The 13,919-nt window shown below is 38.8% G+C and overlaps 1 protein-coding gene across 13 annotated transcripts in view; it reads left to right on the top strand.

The window, feature by feature from the left end:
* The window catches only part of WDSUB1 (WD repeat, sterile alpha motif and U-box domain containing 1), a 58,315-nt gene that overhangs the window by 30,484 nt on the left and 13,912 nt on the right, over window positions 1-13,919 (top strand). For 8 of the 13 annotated variants that reach the window (XM_032286490.1, XM_032286498.1, XM_032286492.1 and 5 more), the window contains 5 exons: window positions 2,991-3,024; window positions 5,165-5,205; window positions 5,286-5,392; window positions 6,771-6,950; window positions 10,922-11,008. In XM_032286490.1, coding sequence (XP_032142381.1) covers window positions 2,991-3,024; window positions 5,165-5,205; window positions 5,286-5,392; window positions 6,771-6,950; window positions 10,922-11,008 — 449 coding nt within the window. The remainder of the gene's footprint in view (window positions 1-2,990; window positions 3,025-5,164; window positions 5,206-5,285; window positions 5,393-6,770; window positions 6,951-10,921; window positions 11,009-13,919) is intronic. The other 5 variants (XM_032286497.1, XM_032286495.1, XM_032286499.1 and 2 more) reach the window with 1 other exon arrangement.

Genomic DNA, 13,919 nt, shown 5'->3' with positions numbered 1-13,919 from the left:
CTTTCTCCAGTTAACTTCAGGTCTTTTCATGTGTTTATAATTTTCTTTCTTTCTTTTTTTTTTTGTCATGGATTCAGTGGTCCACTACTGGTTTATTGATGTTTGGCCTTTTGCTTCTCAAATACCTTTCTATACTTCATCAGCAAGTGAACCTATTCCATTGCCCTCATGGCTAGCTGTGGCCTATGAAGTCCTCTGGATTCCTTGGGTGGGCACTCAGGGTGCTTTGTCTTTTTGTTCTAGGCTGTGTTTTCAGCCTTACTGCTTGCTGTTCCCATATGTAGACACTTGCTTGTTGCTCTGACTTCTGTCTTCCCAATCCAGTGCTCACAGAGATCACTAATGATAATCCTGCTTATCAAGTGATGAGATGGTTTGAACTGCCTCTGGTGGTAGTCTAGGAAAGTGAGATTTCCTTTTAATTTTGGGGTTTTGTTTTTGTTTTTTTGGTACCAATGAGGATTTTATTTGAGACAGTGTAATGGGGACCGGATGATGGAACTACTTTCTTTGTAAGCTTAGCATGGTTGGGCCAGCTCCAAATGAAATTTTGGCTAATTATCCCTTTAGAAAAGTCAGGCTTAAGCAAAACTGGGCTCTAGGTCAATTAACCAAAAGCCAGTTCACCCAGTGACCGGTTCATTTATTATTAAAATACATATATGTATGTATGTATGTGTGTGTGTGTGTGTGTGTGTGTGTGTGTGTGTGTTTCATTTGACCAGTTTTCGTTTGTCTTATCATATCTTAAAAAGTAGTATTTAACATGCTCCCGACTCCCAGCCATGGTGCTGCAGCTGGAGACCTGGTTTCCTTAACTGTTATCAAAGTATTTTTTTGTGTGTGGATACTTTTTCAAATTGATGTCCCTGTGATGGGACAAGCATGGGAATTTATGCCCTGCCATCTTGCTGACACCACTCTTTAGTTGTACGTGTGTCTTTGTGTGTGTATGTTTTAAGGATGCTCAAAATAGTGGAATTTGACCTAAATTTCAGATATCCCACAATTATAACTTATACCTTGAAGAGCTTAGAACTAAAGTGTCTGTAAATTATGTCCATCATATACATACTCATGTAATGTTAGCTATCAATACTATTTCTCACTGTATTTTGGATGCAGTTTAACATTGAAAGCTATAATTCTTTTTGACATCCAGAATGAATTTCAGGTGTCCCTTGGTATCTGCAGGGGATTGGGTCCAGGACCCCTACCTTGGATACCAAAACCTGTAGATGCTCAAATCTCTTACATAAAATGGTATAATATTTGCATGTAACCTACACATGTCATCCATTTACTTTAAATCATCTCTAGATTACTTATAATACCTAATACAACTTAAATGCTATGTAAATAGCTTTGCAGCATTTTTATTTGTATTATTTTTAGTTTTTTCTTGAATATTTTTATTTTTCTTGAATATTTTGATTCATAGGTAGTTGAATTCACAGATGGGAAACCTGTGGATATGGAGGGCCAATAGTATATGCTTCTCAAGTTCTTGTGTTTTATTTTATATATTTGAACTTTTAAAGTATAATTTCTATTTTGAACTTATGACAAAGATTCTGTAGTCAATATCCATCATCGCCATTGGAGGGTCTACTGAACAAGGAATTTTAAGCTTTCTAATAGGTGTGAATCCTGTGGTCAGACTATGACCAGCTCCCTTAATAATAAGTACAAATATTAATATTCTGCAGAATTTGGTACCGCTTGTATTGTTGATGTGTTTTCTCACCTTGCAGTGTATATTGTTCTGGCATAAAGCCTATTTCCAATGGAAATGCCAGAGAGAGGCATATATATCCATTTTTTTGTACTTCATAATGTATTTGTGTGTGTGTGATATTCTTTTTCTTTGCTAGAATAACCCCAGATGTCTGCTTTTAATTTTTATACCATTAAAAGGAATCATTTAGTCAACATCAAGTTTATAATTTTCAAAAATAGATCATAATCAAAACATATATACATTGATTAGCAATTAAGGCACACCATATCAGTGGTAAAGAATAGGCCAGGTGCGGTGGCTCAAGTCTGTAATCCCAGCACTTTTGGAGGCCGAGGCGGGCGGATCACGAGGTCAGGAGATCGAGACCATGGTTGAAACCCCATCTCTACTGGAAAAAAAAAAAATACAAAAATTAGCTGGGAGTGGTGGCACACACCTGTGGTCCCAGCTACTCAGGAGGCTGAGGCAGGAGAATTGCTTGAACCCGGAAAGTGGAAGTTGCAGTGAGCTGAGATCGCGCCACTGCACTCCAGCCTGGCAACAGAGCGAGACCCTGTCTCCAAAAAAAAAAAAAAAAAAAGTTCTATCTGAAGCAAAACCAAGTAGCAAACAATAGCTTTTCCTTGTGGTTTTTCCATTCAGTTACTAACTTGTTTATAGAGTTGTGTTATATCAGAGATGCTTGTTCTGTTCATGGTCATATAGTATAAGTAGTATATACTACTGTTTTAATAAAGCTTATAATTTTCTAAATTTTATATATGGCATGTAGTTTTTTTTTGTTTCGTTTTGTCTTGTTTGAGACGGAGTCTTACTCTGTCACCCAGGCTGGAGAGCAGTGGTGTGATCTTGGCTCATTGCAACCTCCATCTCCTCTCGCCTCAGCTTCCCAAGGAGCTGGGATTACAGGTACACGCCACCATGCCCAGATAATTTTTTTTCTGTATTTTTAGTAGAGATAGGTTTCTCCATGTTGGCCAGGCTAGTCCCAAAACTGCTGATCTCAGGTGATCCGCCACCTCGGCCTCCCAAAGTGCTAGGATTATAGGCCTGAGCCACCATGCCCGGCCACATGTAGTTTTTTGAATTAACGTTTTCATACATATGAACAAAAAGATTGCATTCTAAATGTATTTGAATATCCGTCTTTTCTAAAAAAGTTACTAAAATTATTTAAAAATACTAATTACATAAATGTTATACTTTGTTTTTATAGAACTTTTCACCTGTAATTTCTTTTCTTTTAAAGATCAGTGGATAAGTCGGTTATAGTATATGATACTGTAAGTATTTAAAAATCTTGTGGTGATCTATGAAAGTTATGTTAATTAGACTACTGAACTTCAAATTAGGCATCATAGAAAAAGTATTTGTTTTTTCTGTTTAGTATGACTAAGAACATATACATTTTCACAAATGCTGAAATAGTTATGCAAGTAAGATACTGGTTCTGCAACAAGCCCTTAAATATTCAGTAATGATTTTAAGATGGATAGATTTTAAATGTTATAAAAAATACATATTTAAAGAGCCCAGTATTCAAAACATCACATACAATCAATTATTAAACTTTTACACCAGGCTTTCATAATAGGAAAGGATGAATGTTTATCCTAGGGCTTTTGGCAAATATGGTTGAAAGTGACCTACCATTCTTAGACTTCTGGCTGTATTTAGAGAGTAGCATAAGAAAGAATAGGTTATCATGGACTTGGAAAATCGGAGTTTGTTTGTTTGTTTGTTGAGACGCAGTCTTGCTCTGTTGCTAGGCTGGAGTGCAGTAGTGCAATCTCGGCTCACTGCAACCTCTGCCTCCTGGATTCAGGCAGTTCTCAGCCTCCCAAGTAGCTGGGATTACAGTCACGTGCCACCACATCCAGCTAATTTTTGTATTTTTAGTAGAAATGGGGTTTCACCATGTTGGCCAGGCTGGTCTCGAACTCCTGACCTCATGATACCCCAGCCTCGGCTTCCCAAATTGTTGAGGTTACAGGCATGAGCTACTGCACCCAGCTAAGTTAATGGGAGTTTTTGACTGATCATGTGTGGGTAAAGATGAAGTTGTGGCTGAGTGCAGTGGCTCACACCTGCATTCAGAGGCTGAGGCAGGCAGATGGCTTGAGTCCAGGAGTTCAAGACCAGCCTGGCCAATATGGTGAAACCCCGTCTCTACCAAAAATACAAAAACTTAGCCGACCATGGTGGTGTGTCCCTGTAGTCCCAGCTACTTGGGAGGCTGAGGTGGGAGGACGGCTTGAATACTGGAGGTGGAGGTTGCAGTGAGCTGAGATCGCACCACTGTACTCCAGTCTGGGCAAGAGTGAGACCCTGTATCAAAAATAAATAAAGTAGTTGAAAAAAAATATTGTCCAAGAGAAATCAGTGTTGAGTGGAGCGTCCTTATGATTGAATTTAGGCTGTGGCTATGCCAGCAAATAAATGGAGATAAAAGTAATCAAAGGGTAGCAAGTTAAGCACGTGATATAAGCTAGTCCTCCACATAGAAGTTCAAGTCACTGAGTATTCTGGCAGGAAATGGGAAAGAATACTCAAGCTAGGTGAGGTAGATCTTTAATATTTCTCATGAACTTTTCATGAGATTTTACATTCTCAAAAAAACCCACTAAATTTTCTCTGTAAAATATGTATGTGAGCTCCACTTAAATACACATATAATATTGGATGGCCACCTTAGTGTACTCAAAGTCTAAGGGATTAATTTCTTTCTTTCTTTTTTTATTTTTGAGACAGACTCTTGCTCTGTTGCCCAGGCAAGAGTGCAGTGGCGCGATCTCAGCTTACTGCAACCTCCAACTCCAGGGCGCAAGCAATTCTCCTGCCTCAGCCTCCTAAGTAGCTGGGATATCAGGCACATGCCACCACACCCAGCTAATATTTTGTATTTTTTGTAGAGATGGGGTTTCACCATTTGCCCAAGCTAATCTCAGACTCCTGGGCTCATGCAGTCCACCCGCCTCGGCTTCCTGATGTGCTGGGATTACAGGTGTGAGCCACCGGGTTCGGCCAAGGGACTGATTTCTACCCATTGGTCCTGCAATGTGTACATATCAAATGTCATAGCAAAAAATACAAATTATTTCATGTAATAGATGTTTAGGTTACTATTAGTAGGTTGAAACAGATGAGCAAATGCTAAGGGTCTACTGTACTAAAAATTTCTAAGGAGGTGGCTAGCAGACAATAATGCCAATAATTGAGAAAAAGTGAAATAAATACCTGAGAATGCTATTAGTTACAGATGCCATTTCTACTATTCATTGAGTAAAGTTTCAACTTATGTTAGTTACTAATAAATATTAACATGTCCACTTAATAGACAAACAATTTATGTCAAATGTGAGTCTTTATCAGAAACTTTACTCTTACCTGAGTAAATGTAAAGCTGTTTTTGTTGTTTTTCAGAATACTGAGAATATACTTCACACATTGACTCAGCACACCAGGTCTGAACTTAACCTTACTTTGTATTAATGTAATTTAAAAATTAGTCAGAAGATACATAATGACTGTTTTTATTAACTAGGTATGTCACAGCTTGTGCTTTTGCACCTCATACCCTTTTACTTGCTACTGGTTCAATGGACAAAACAGTGAACATCTGGCAATTTGACCTGGAAACACTTTGCCAAGGTTAGTAAGGACATCATTTTTAACTCATTTCAACCCCACTCACCATTTAAGTCAGAAAGTAAGTAAATCGGGCCAGGCATCGTGGCTCATGCCTGTAATCCCTGCATTTTGGGAGGCCAAGGTGGGCGGATCACTTGAGGTCAGGAGTTTGAGACCAGTCTGGCCAACATGATGAAACCCGTCTCTACTAAAAATACAAAAAAGTAGCTGAACATTGTGGCACATGATTGTAATCCCAGCTACTCAGGAGGCTGAGGCAGGAGAATTGCTTGAACCTGGGAGGTGGAGGTTACAATGACCCAAGATTGTGCCATTGCATTCCTGCCCACTCCACAAGAGTGAAACTCTGTCTCAAAAAAAAAAGTAAATCATTTGACAGTTTATTCACATTGCTTTTCTCAATATAAAGTACACATCCAAATTTAATGTCACTTAAAAATAATTTAGCCTGGGATGTTGGCTGACACGTATAATCCCAGCACTTTGGAAGGCCGAGACAGGTGGATTGTATGAGCCCAGGAGCAACATGGTATTAGCTTGGGCAACATGGCAGAACCCCATCTCTACAAAAAAATACCAAAATTAGCCACACATGGGGGTGTACACCTGTGGCCCCAGCTACTTGGAATACTGAGGTGGGAAGGATCACCTGAGCCCAGGAAGTCATGAGGCTGCTGTGAGCTGAGAACACATCACTGTACTTAGCCTAGGCAAGAGAGTGAGATCCCATCTCTAAAATAATAATTTTAGAGAAGCCAGTGTTGAAGTGGCTGGCATGTGTTAAAGCTGTTGGTAAATGCTTTTGGTGCACATTCACGTGTCCCACACCTCCCATGGTTTGTAAGCTATTTGTTTATACTCCGTACTAATTTTTCAGGTAAATACAGCTTCAGGACAAAATAGAAATTATCATTGTATTGTGTTAGTTTTATTTTTGGCATCAAGCAACACTGGCACATAATTTAGGAGTTTTATTTTTATCACTTAATGAACCAAATAGCGGTGCTGATGATGGAGTGAATAGAATACCTTTGCTCCTATGAATTTTATATAATACAAAATTGTTTTCCTGATGTGAAAAAGAAAATGTTCCAAAAGGAAGGAAGTTAAAGTGGTAAAACAGGTGTTTTTTTTTTTTTTTTTTTTTTTGGGGTGACAAGGTCTCCTTATGTTACTCGGGCTAGTCTTGAGCTCCTGACTTCAAGCGATCCTCCTACATCAGCCTCTCAAGTAACTAGGGTTATAGGCACCAGCCGTTGTACGCAGATTTAAAACGCAGATTTAAGGAAATTTCATTTACTTTTAATTCAAAGTGTGAATGTTTAAAAGAAAGTGATTTTTTGTTTGTTATCTCAGTTACCTGTTTGTTTATTTTAAGCAAGGAGCTCAGAAGGTCACCTGAAGCAATTTACTGAAGATTGGTCAGAGGAGGATGTCTCAACATGGCTTTGTGCACAAGGTCTAAAAGACCTTGTTGGTATTTTCAAGAAGAATAACATTGATGGAAAAGAACTGCTGAATCTTACAAAAGAAAGTCTGGCTGATGATTTGAAAATTGGTAAGCTTAGTTTAACATAGGCAATCTTAAAAACAACTTTTACCAAATTACTCTGCAGGTGGTTTTTGTTGCATTAATGGTTTCTTCTTAATGTTCTGGCACTACGCTAATGACCCATCTGGTTGATTGTGGTTATCCTAGTAGTTGTGACAACCTAGCAGTTGTGACATGGAGTTTCATTATGGTTTTCATTTTCATTTACCTAATGACATGGAGCATCTTTCAAGTGCTTATTGGCCATTTTTATATTATCTTTGGTGAAATGTGTTTAGATCCATTGCCCATTTTTAAACTGGGTTGTCTTTATTGTTGACTTTTAAGAGTTGTTTATGTATTCTGGGTACTAGATCCTTCCTTACCAAAAACCAGTTTTGATAGCATGTTCTAATAAATATAATTGCCAGATACTATTACCAATATGCTATAGTAAAATTTTAGTTAACCAGAAAGCTCAGGAAATAAGATATTCATGTTGAGATTTATTATTAATGAAGGGTAAAATAACTAAAAATGTTTCTTATAGAAAACCATTTTAAAGTATAGCATTATACTTTCCTTACATAGTAAACATAGTATGTGAGCTTATTTAAATCTCTTGGAAACCTATGGCCTTTTAAGGAGTTAACAGAATGGTTTTGTGAAAATACATAGTTAAGTGGTTTTGTACTATACTCAGGCTATACTTGAGTACAGTCACTTTTCTATCTCTTTTTTTGTGGGGTGGGGGAAGGGATAGGGTCTCATTCTGTTTCCTAGGCTGGAGTTCAGTGGCGCAATCATGGCTCACTACAGCCTTGACCTCCTAGGCTCAAGTGATCTTCCTGTTTCAGCCTCCCAAGTAACTGGAACCACAGGCACATGCCACCACGCCCAGCTAATTTAAAAAAATTTTTTGTAGAGATGAGATCTCCCTATTGCCTGAGCTGGTCTTAAATTCCTAGGTTCAAGCAGTCCTCCAGCCTCAGCCTCCCAAAGTGTTGGGATTACGGGCATGAGCCACTGTGCCCAGAATCTCTCTCTAATAAAATATTTCATTTCTAAGTTCCTCTTTTCTTTTGAGAATAGGTAAGAGTAGGAGCTTTGTTTTTTTGTTTTTTGATTGTTTTTTTTTTTGAGATGGAGTCACTCTCTGTCCCCCAGGCTGGAGTGCAGTGGTGTGATCGCGGCTCACTGCAACTTCCACCTCGCAGGCTCAAGCAATTCTTCTGCCTCAGCCTCCTGAGTAGGTAGGACTACAGGCATGCACCACCATGCTCGGCTAATTTTTTTGTAATTTTAGTAGCATGGGGTTTCACCATATTGACAAGGCTGGTCTCAAACTCCTGACTTGTGATCCGCCCGCTTTGGCCTCCCAGAGTGCTGGAATACAGGCATGAGCCGCCGCGCTTGGCCAGAGCTTTGTTTTTTTTAAAAAAATCTTGTCAATTTACCATCTTAGTTTCTTGTTAATCTCTCACAATGAATCTTAAGGATACCTTATCAAGTAGAAGTACCAGACAATATGAAATAATTTCAGATTCAACAAAGGATGTTTGAAAACATAAGCAAAGCATATAAAAGCAATTAATAGAAATAAAATTCTGTTTTTATAACTAGGTAAAGAATAAGGCATTCTAGTTTTTTGTTTGTTTGTTTGAGACAGGGTCTCCCTCTGTCACCCGGACTGGAGTGCTGTGGCATGATCATGCCTCATTGCAGCTTCAACCTTCTAGGTTTAAGCAATCCTCCTGCTTCAGCCTCATGAGTAGCTAGAACCACAGGCATGTGCCACCATGCCCAGCTAATTTTTAAAATTATTTTTAGAGCTGAGGTCTCACTACTTTGCCAAGGCTGGGTTCAAACTCCTGACCCCAAGTGACCCTTCCACCTTGGCCTCCCAAAGTGCTAGGATTACAGGCATGAGCCACTGCCCCTAGCCAAGAATAAGACATTCTTGTAGGATTCAATTAATGATCTGACATTGTTTTTTGAAGGATGAATCTCAGGTTTAGCAGTAGTATTCATTTTACCTTAAGTTCAGTGAAATGGGTTTTGGAAGTGTAAGTCCCAATTTCCCAAAATTGAAATATAATTTAAACAAGTTCTGTGATGATCTAATAGGTGAATTTGAAAAACCATTACTAAGAATGGATATAAAAATGTTTCACATTCTCTAGTAAATAAGGACCCTGATGCTTGTGATTAGGATTTGGTGATCAGGCCAGGCATGGTGGCTCACGACTGTAATCCCAGCACTTTGGGAGGCCGAGGAGGGTGGATCACCTTAGATCGGGAGTTGGAGACCAGCCTGACCAACATGGAGAAACCCTGTCTCTACTGACAATACGAAATTAGTTGGGCATGGTGGCACATGCTTGTAATCCCAGCTATTCAGGAGGCTGAGGCATGATAGTTGCTTGAACCTGGGAGGTGGAGGTTGCAGTGAGCCAAGACTGTGCCACTGCTCTCCAGACTGGGCAAAAGAGTAAAACTCCGTCTCAAAAAAAAAAAAAGATCTGGAGATCTAGCAAACTCAACAAATTAGAATAAAGTAGTAAAAATAGACTATAACATTTATTGTTTATATCATTCTAATTTAAGGTTTTTGCAGCCTTCATTATAAAGGATCGAGTAGCTAACTTTAATCTTCTATAAATGCTATTGTAAGCTAAGCTACAATGAATTTCTTTAGTCCTGAATTTTAAGAAAAATAGACTCTCAGCATAGTAAATTGCACTAATAGATAATTAAATTTGGCCTAGAAATAAATGTGTTGAGGCAAACCAATGAGTATATATGCTAATTAATTTTACTTTTTAAATGCATATCTATTTTACCTGCATTTGCCTTTGTGATACAACTGTTTAAAACAGCTCCTATGTCAATATGAATAAATCTGAGTTTAACATTCAGCAAATCGAGGAAGCTAATTAATTGTGCAGTAAAGTACACTGGAATGTTTGAGACCAAAGTTGTATATCTGTTATGTTTGACATTTAAATTATTTTAAAGGAATTGAGTAGTTTATCAAATCTTTTTTCAATGGGTCTTTTGTAAATACATAATAAATGTTCTGCAGCCTTGAATATGTTTGACTTTGGAGCTTTAACCAAAGATAATAGGCATTTTCTAGGATTTTGTTAATGGAAACCTAGGGTACAACAGACATCCAGCTTTAGTTAAGAAATAATTCCTTATATCTAGTAGTATATTTGTATAAGGAATGTCCAGACAGAGTACAGGTTCAAGAGATCCTTGATGTTGAGAGGGATGTGTCTTTAGACATTTGCTATGAATTTGTGACTACTACTGTAAGATTTAATATCTCATTCAAAAGCCATAAAGTGTGAAAGGTTAAGAGTAGGAGAGTCACTTTTAGATGGAGTATTATGCCATGAGTGATTCTACTAATTGGCCACACAGCTTCCATCTGTCTACTCATTGGCCTCAGTTCATGTCTAGGCCCTGGGAACATGGCACATTGCTACGTATCTTGGAGTTTGAAATTTCTATAGAAGGTAAAATGATAGAAACTTAAAATGACAAATGCCAAGGAACTATTATATGTCAGTATTTATGATTATATTCAGATAATCATCAACCATAGATGCCTAATTGGCAATGAGATTTTTTTTTCAAAGGGTTCACTCTTCCATTTGCTCTAAGAAATTATAAAAGCACATAAGACATTTTTATCATTTTCCAACTTAAAGTAGAAATTCAAATATATCACCTGTCTTTACATCCTCAGATTTTGAAAGTTTCACGTTTCAATTCTTATTATTATGTAGATTTTCACTTGTTGCCTGTATAACTGCATTTATTGTTAAGTACTTGAGCATTTGCAGTTTGGTTTTTTGTTTGTTTGTTTATGTGTGATTAAAGTGAAACAAACCTTTCAAATCTAGTTACTGTGCACTGACCGCCTGCTGGAAGGGGCATAACCCTCCCCAGTCAGCTGCTGTCTTAAGTCGGCCCACTCTCCTTTCCAGTGCTTACTTGTTGGACACACTGGGGTCTCATTTGCTCAGGCCCATCAGATGTCCTGTTGCTTTCCTCTACACAGATGTCAACCACAGGTCTTTATGGGTGCTAATGGTTTGTCCTCACCCATGGATTGTGGGGTTTTATGAAGATGTCTTGCTACCTTGTTTTGTTGGAAATGTCCATGCAATTTGAGTTTATCTAGTTGCTCTGTTTTTTTCATAGAAATTAAAAAACTGTATTGCTTCTATCATCTTTTCCATATCCTCTCTTAAAAACTCCTCCTGTACCTAAATAGCTGTGTTTTCCATTCTTTATAGGTTTTATGTCTTCTCTTGTTTCTTCTTGATCATTCTATGTAGAAATTTGATTTTTTTTTTTTTTTTAATTAAAGACGGCATTTCACGATGTTGGCCAGGGTGGTCGTGATCTCTTGACCTCGTGATCCGCCCGCCTTAGCCTCCCAAAGTGCTGGGATTACAGGCATGAGCCACCACGCCCGGCCTAGAAATTTGATTTTTTAAATTAAAATTTATATTTTAAAAAAGTGGATTTTTAGTTTTCTTTGTAAGAATCCAGCATTTGGTTCTGTTGTTCTCTGTCAGGGCAGGGGAGAGGTGAGTCAGTGACTACTTTGGTGGTCTCTGCTTGTTGAATTCCAGGCTCTCATGCTGTCCTGGTAACTGGCCTCCAGCTGGGGCTGCTGTGGCAATGGTACTTATAGGACAAAGTTGGGAGAGTGAAGGGCACACGTAGGAAGGTCTCTGTCTCATTCATGTACCCGCATCTCTGCTCTGTGCCGTCATTTCCCAGCTCCCATTCTGAAACCCAGTTACATTCGGTTTCCTGAGAGGTTTTTAGCATTGAGTTTTATATCCATTAGTTTAGTTTTATATATTTGATGGTTGTTAGTTTCTAGATTCCATCAAACTCTCAGTGATGTAGCATTTCCAGAGTTGGGTAATTTTAACTTGTCATCAAGAACCAGATGTCTTTTCAGGATTATAGTCAATAATAGCCCAGTACTGGTACCAAGGGTTTACTAGCCCTCAGCTGGTAAGGGTCCTTTCTTTCTCAGCAATTAAGTGTATAAAACTTATTCTCAATCCCCAGTCACAAAAAGAGATGTTTGTTTCTGGTAAAGCTCTGGGGATGTAGTTTAGTAAATGCTTCCCTGAGCGCAAGGTGATCTGAGCGTTTCTAAATGACATTAAGATTGGACAATGATAGCACCCAATTTAACCTTATCTGGGGGAATTTTGAATTAGGCCTTCTGTGTTCTCTATTATAAATATTATAAGCATTCCAAGTATTAGCACACATATAGAATTTTTTTTTTTTTTTTTTTTTTGAGACAAAGTTTCGCTCTTGTTACCCAGGCTGGAGTGCAATGGCGCGATCTCGGCTCACTGCAACCTCCACCTCCTGGGTTCAGGCAGTTCCCCTGCCTCAGCCTCCTGAGTAGCTGGGATTACAGGCAAGCGCCACCATGCCCAGCTAATTTTTTGTATTTTTAGTAGAGACGGGGTTTCACCATGTTGACCAGGATGATTTCGATCTCTTGACCTCGTGATCCACCCACCTCGGTCTCCCAAAGTGCTGGGATTACAGGCGTGAGCCACCGCACCCGGCACATATAGAATATTTTTTACAGGAAAGTATGCTTTTCTCAGAATATTAGTTGCTCCTATATTTTTTTCTATTTTTTTTTTATAGGCAGAGTCTCACTCGGGTGCCCAGGCTGGATTACAGTGGCATGAACATGGCTCACTGAAGCCTCCACCTTCTGGGATCTATAGATCCTCCTGCCTCAGCCTCCTGAGGAGCTGGGACTACAGGTATGCACCACCATACCCAGCTAATTAATTTTTTTTTTTTTTTTTTTTGTAGAGAAACAGTCTTGCTATATTGCCCAGGCTGGTCTCAAACTCCTGGTCTTAAGCAGTGCTCCCACCTTGGCCTCTCAAGTGCTGAGATTATAGGCATGAGCCTCTACACCCAGCCTCCTTTTCTTATTATAAGTTATATAATTATCTCTTTAAATGAGATGTCTACTGTCTTATTGTAAACATGTTCTGGAAACATTTATGACAGTTTTTGAAGCCATGTCTCTACCCAGGTGGAAGATTTTCATTAAGCATATCCCCAGTCATGTAGATTTTCTACCATCTCGTTCCATAATACCCCACTTCAGCAAATCTTGATCTGATCAAAACCTTTATTCTGTTGATCTTACATACCTGTTATCTATCTCTGCTCTTACTTTCCACCTTCCTTAGAATACATGATCCATCATTATAATTCCTCTTAAACCTTACATTGTATTTGCCTGGCAAAATAAAAACACACCACTCAGCTAACCCTTGGAGAACACAGCATTGTGAATGGGATATTCTGGGAAGAGGTAGACTTGATAAACTGTGTTTCTCTGACTTGTTACATTAAAGGCTGGCTGTGGTGATCAGATAATACTTCGCTGCATTTTAGAGGTACTTTCCTAACCAAGCACTTTGAAGCACTTTCGTGCTGAAATAACTTTCTCTTAAATCTGGATAGTGATTGCATAAAGAATTTGAGAGAATCTTTGAGTCCTAAATATTTTTGCCAACTCATATTCAGCATGTAAAGAAATCATTGATTTGTTCGTGGAGCTTTAAAAAACCTGTTTTAAAAATCCTCACTTCAGTTTCAGCATATTCTGTTGGAAGGAAGTCACAGGAAAGCAGCCCCTTGGTGGCAGGGAGCTGCTAGGATACCTTGCCACATTCACATGAATTTGGGCAGTGAGCCCAGACTGATTCAAATGGTTTATTACTCGTGACACAGCAGACACTTGCACTTCAGGTTCTGATTGTTTCCCCTCCCTCCCCCCCTTTTTTTTTTAGGCAGTCTCTTGCTGTGTCACCCAGGCTGGAGTGCAGTGGTGCAGTCTCAGCTCACTGCAACCTCTGCCTCCTGGGTTCAAGCAATTCTCCTGCCTTAGCCTCCCAAGTAGCTAGGATTACA

This window comes from Sapajus apella, unplaced genomic scaffold (genome assembly GCF_009761245.1).
Source record: "Sapajus apella isolate SASKATOON/1434 unplaced genomic scaffold, GSC_monkey_1.0 scaffold18, whole genome shotgun sequence".
Lineage (NCBI taxonomy): Eukaryota > Metazoa > Chordata > Mammalia > Primates > Cebidae > Sapajus > Sapajus apella.
This window is presented reverse-complemented; position numbering and strand designations above follow the sequence as displayed.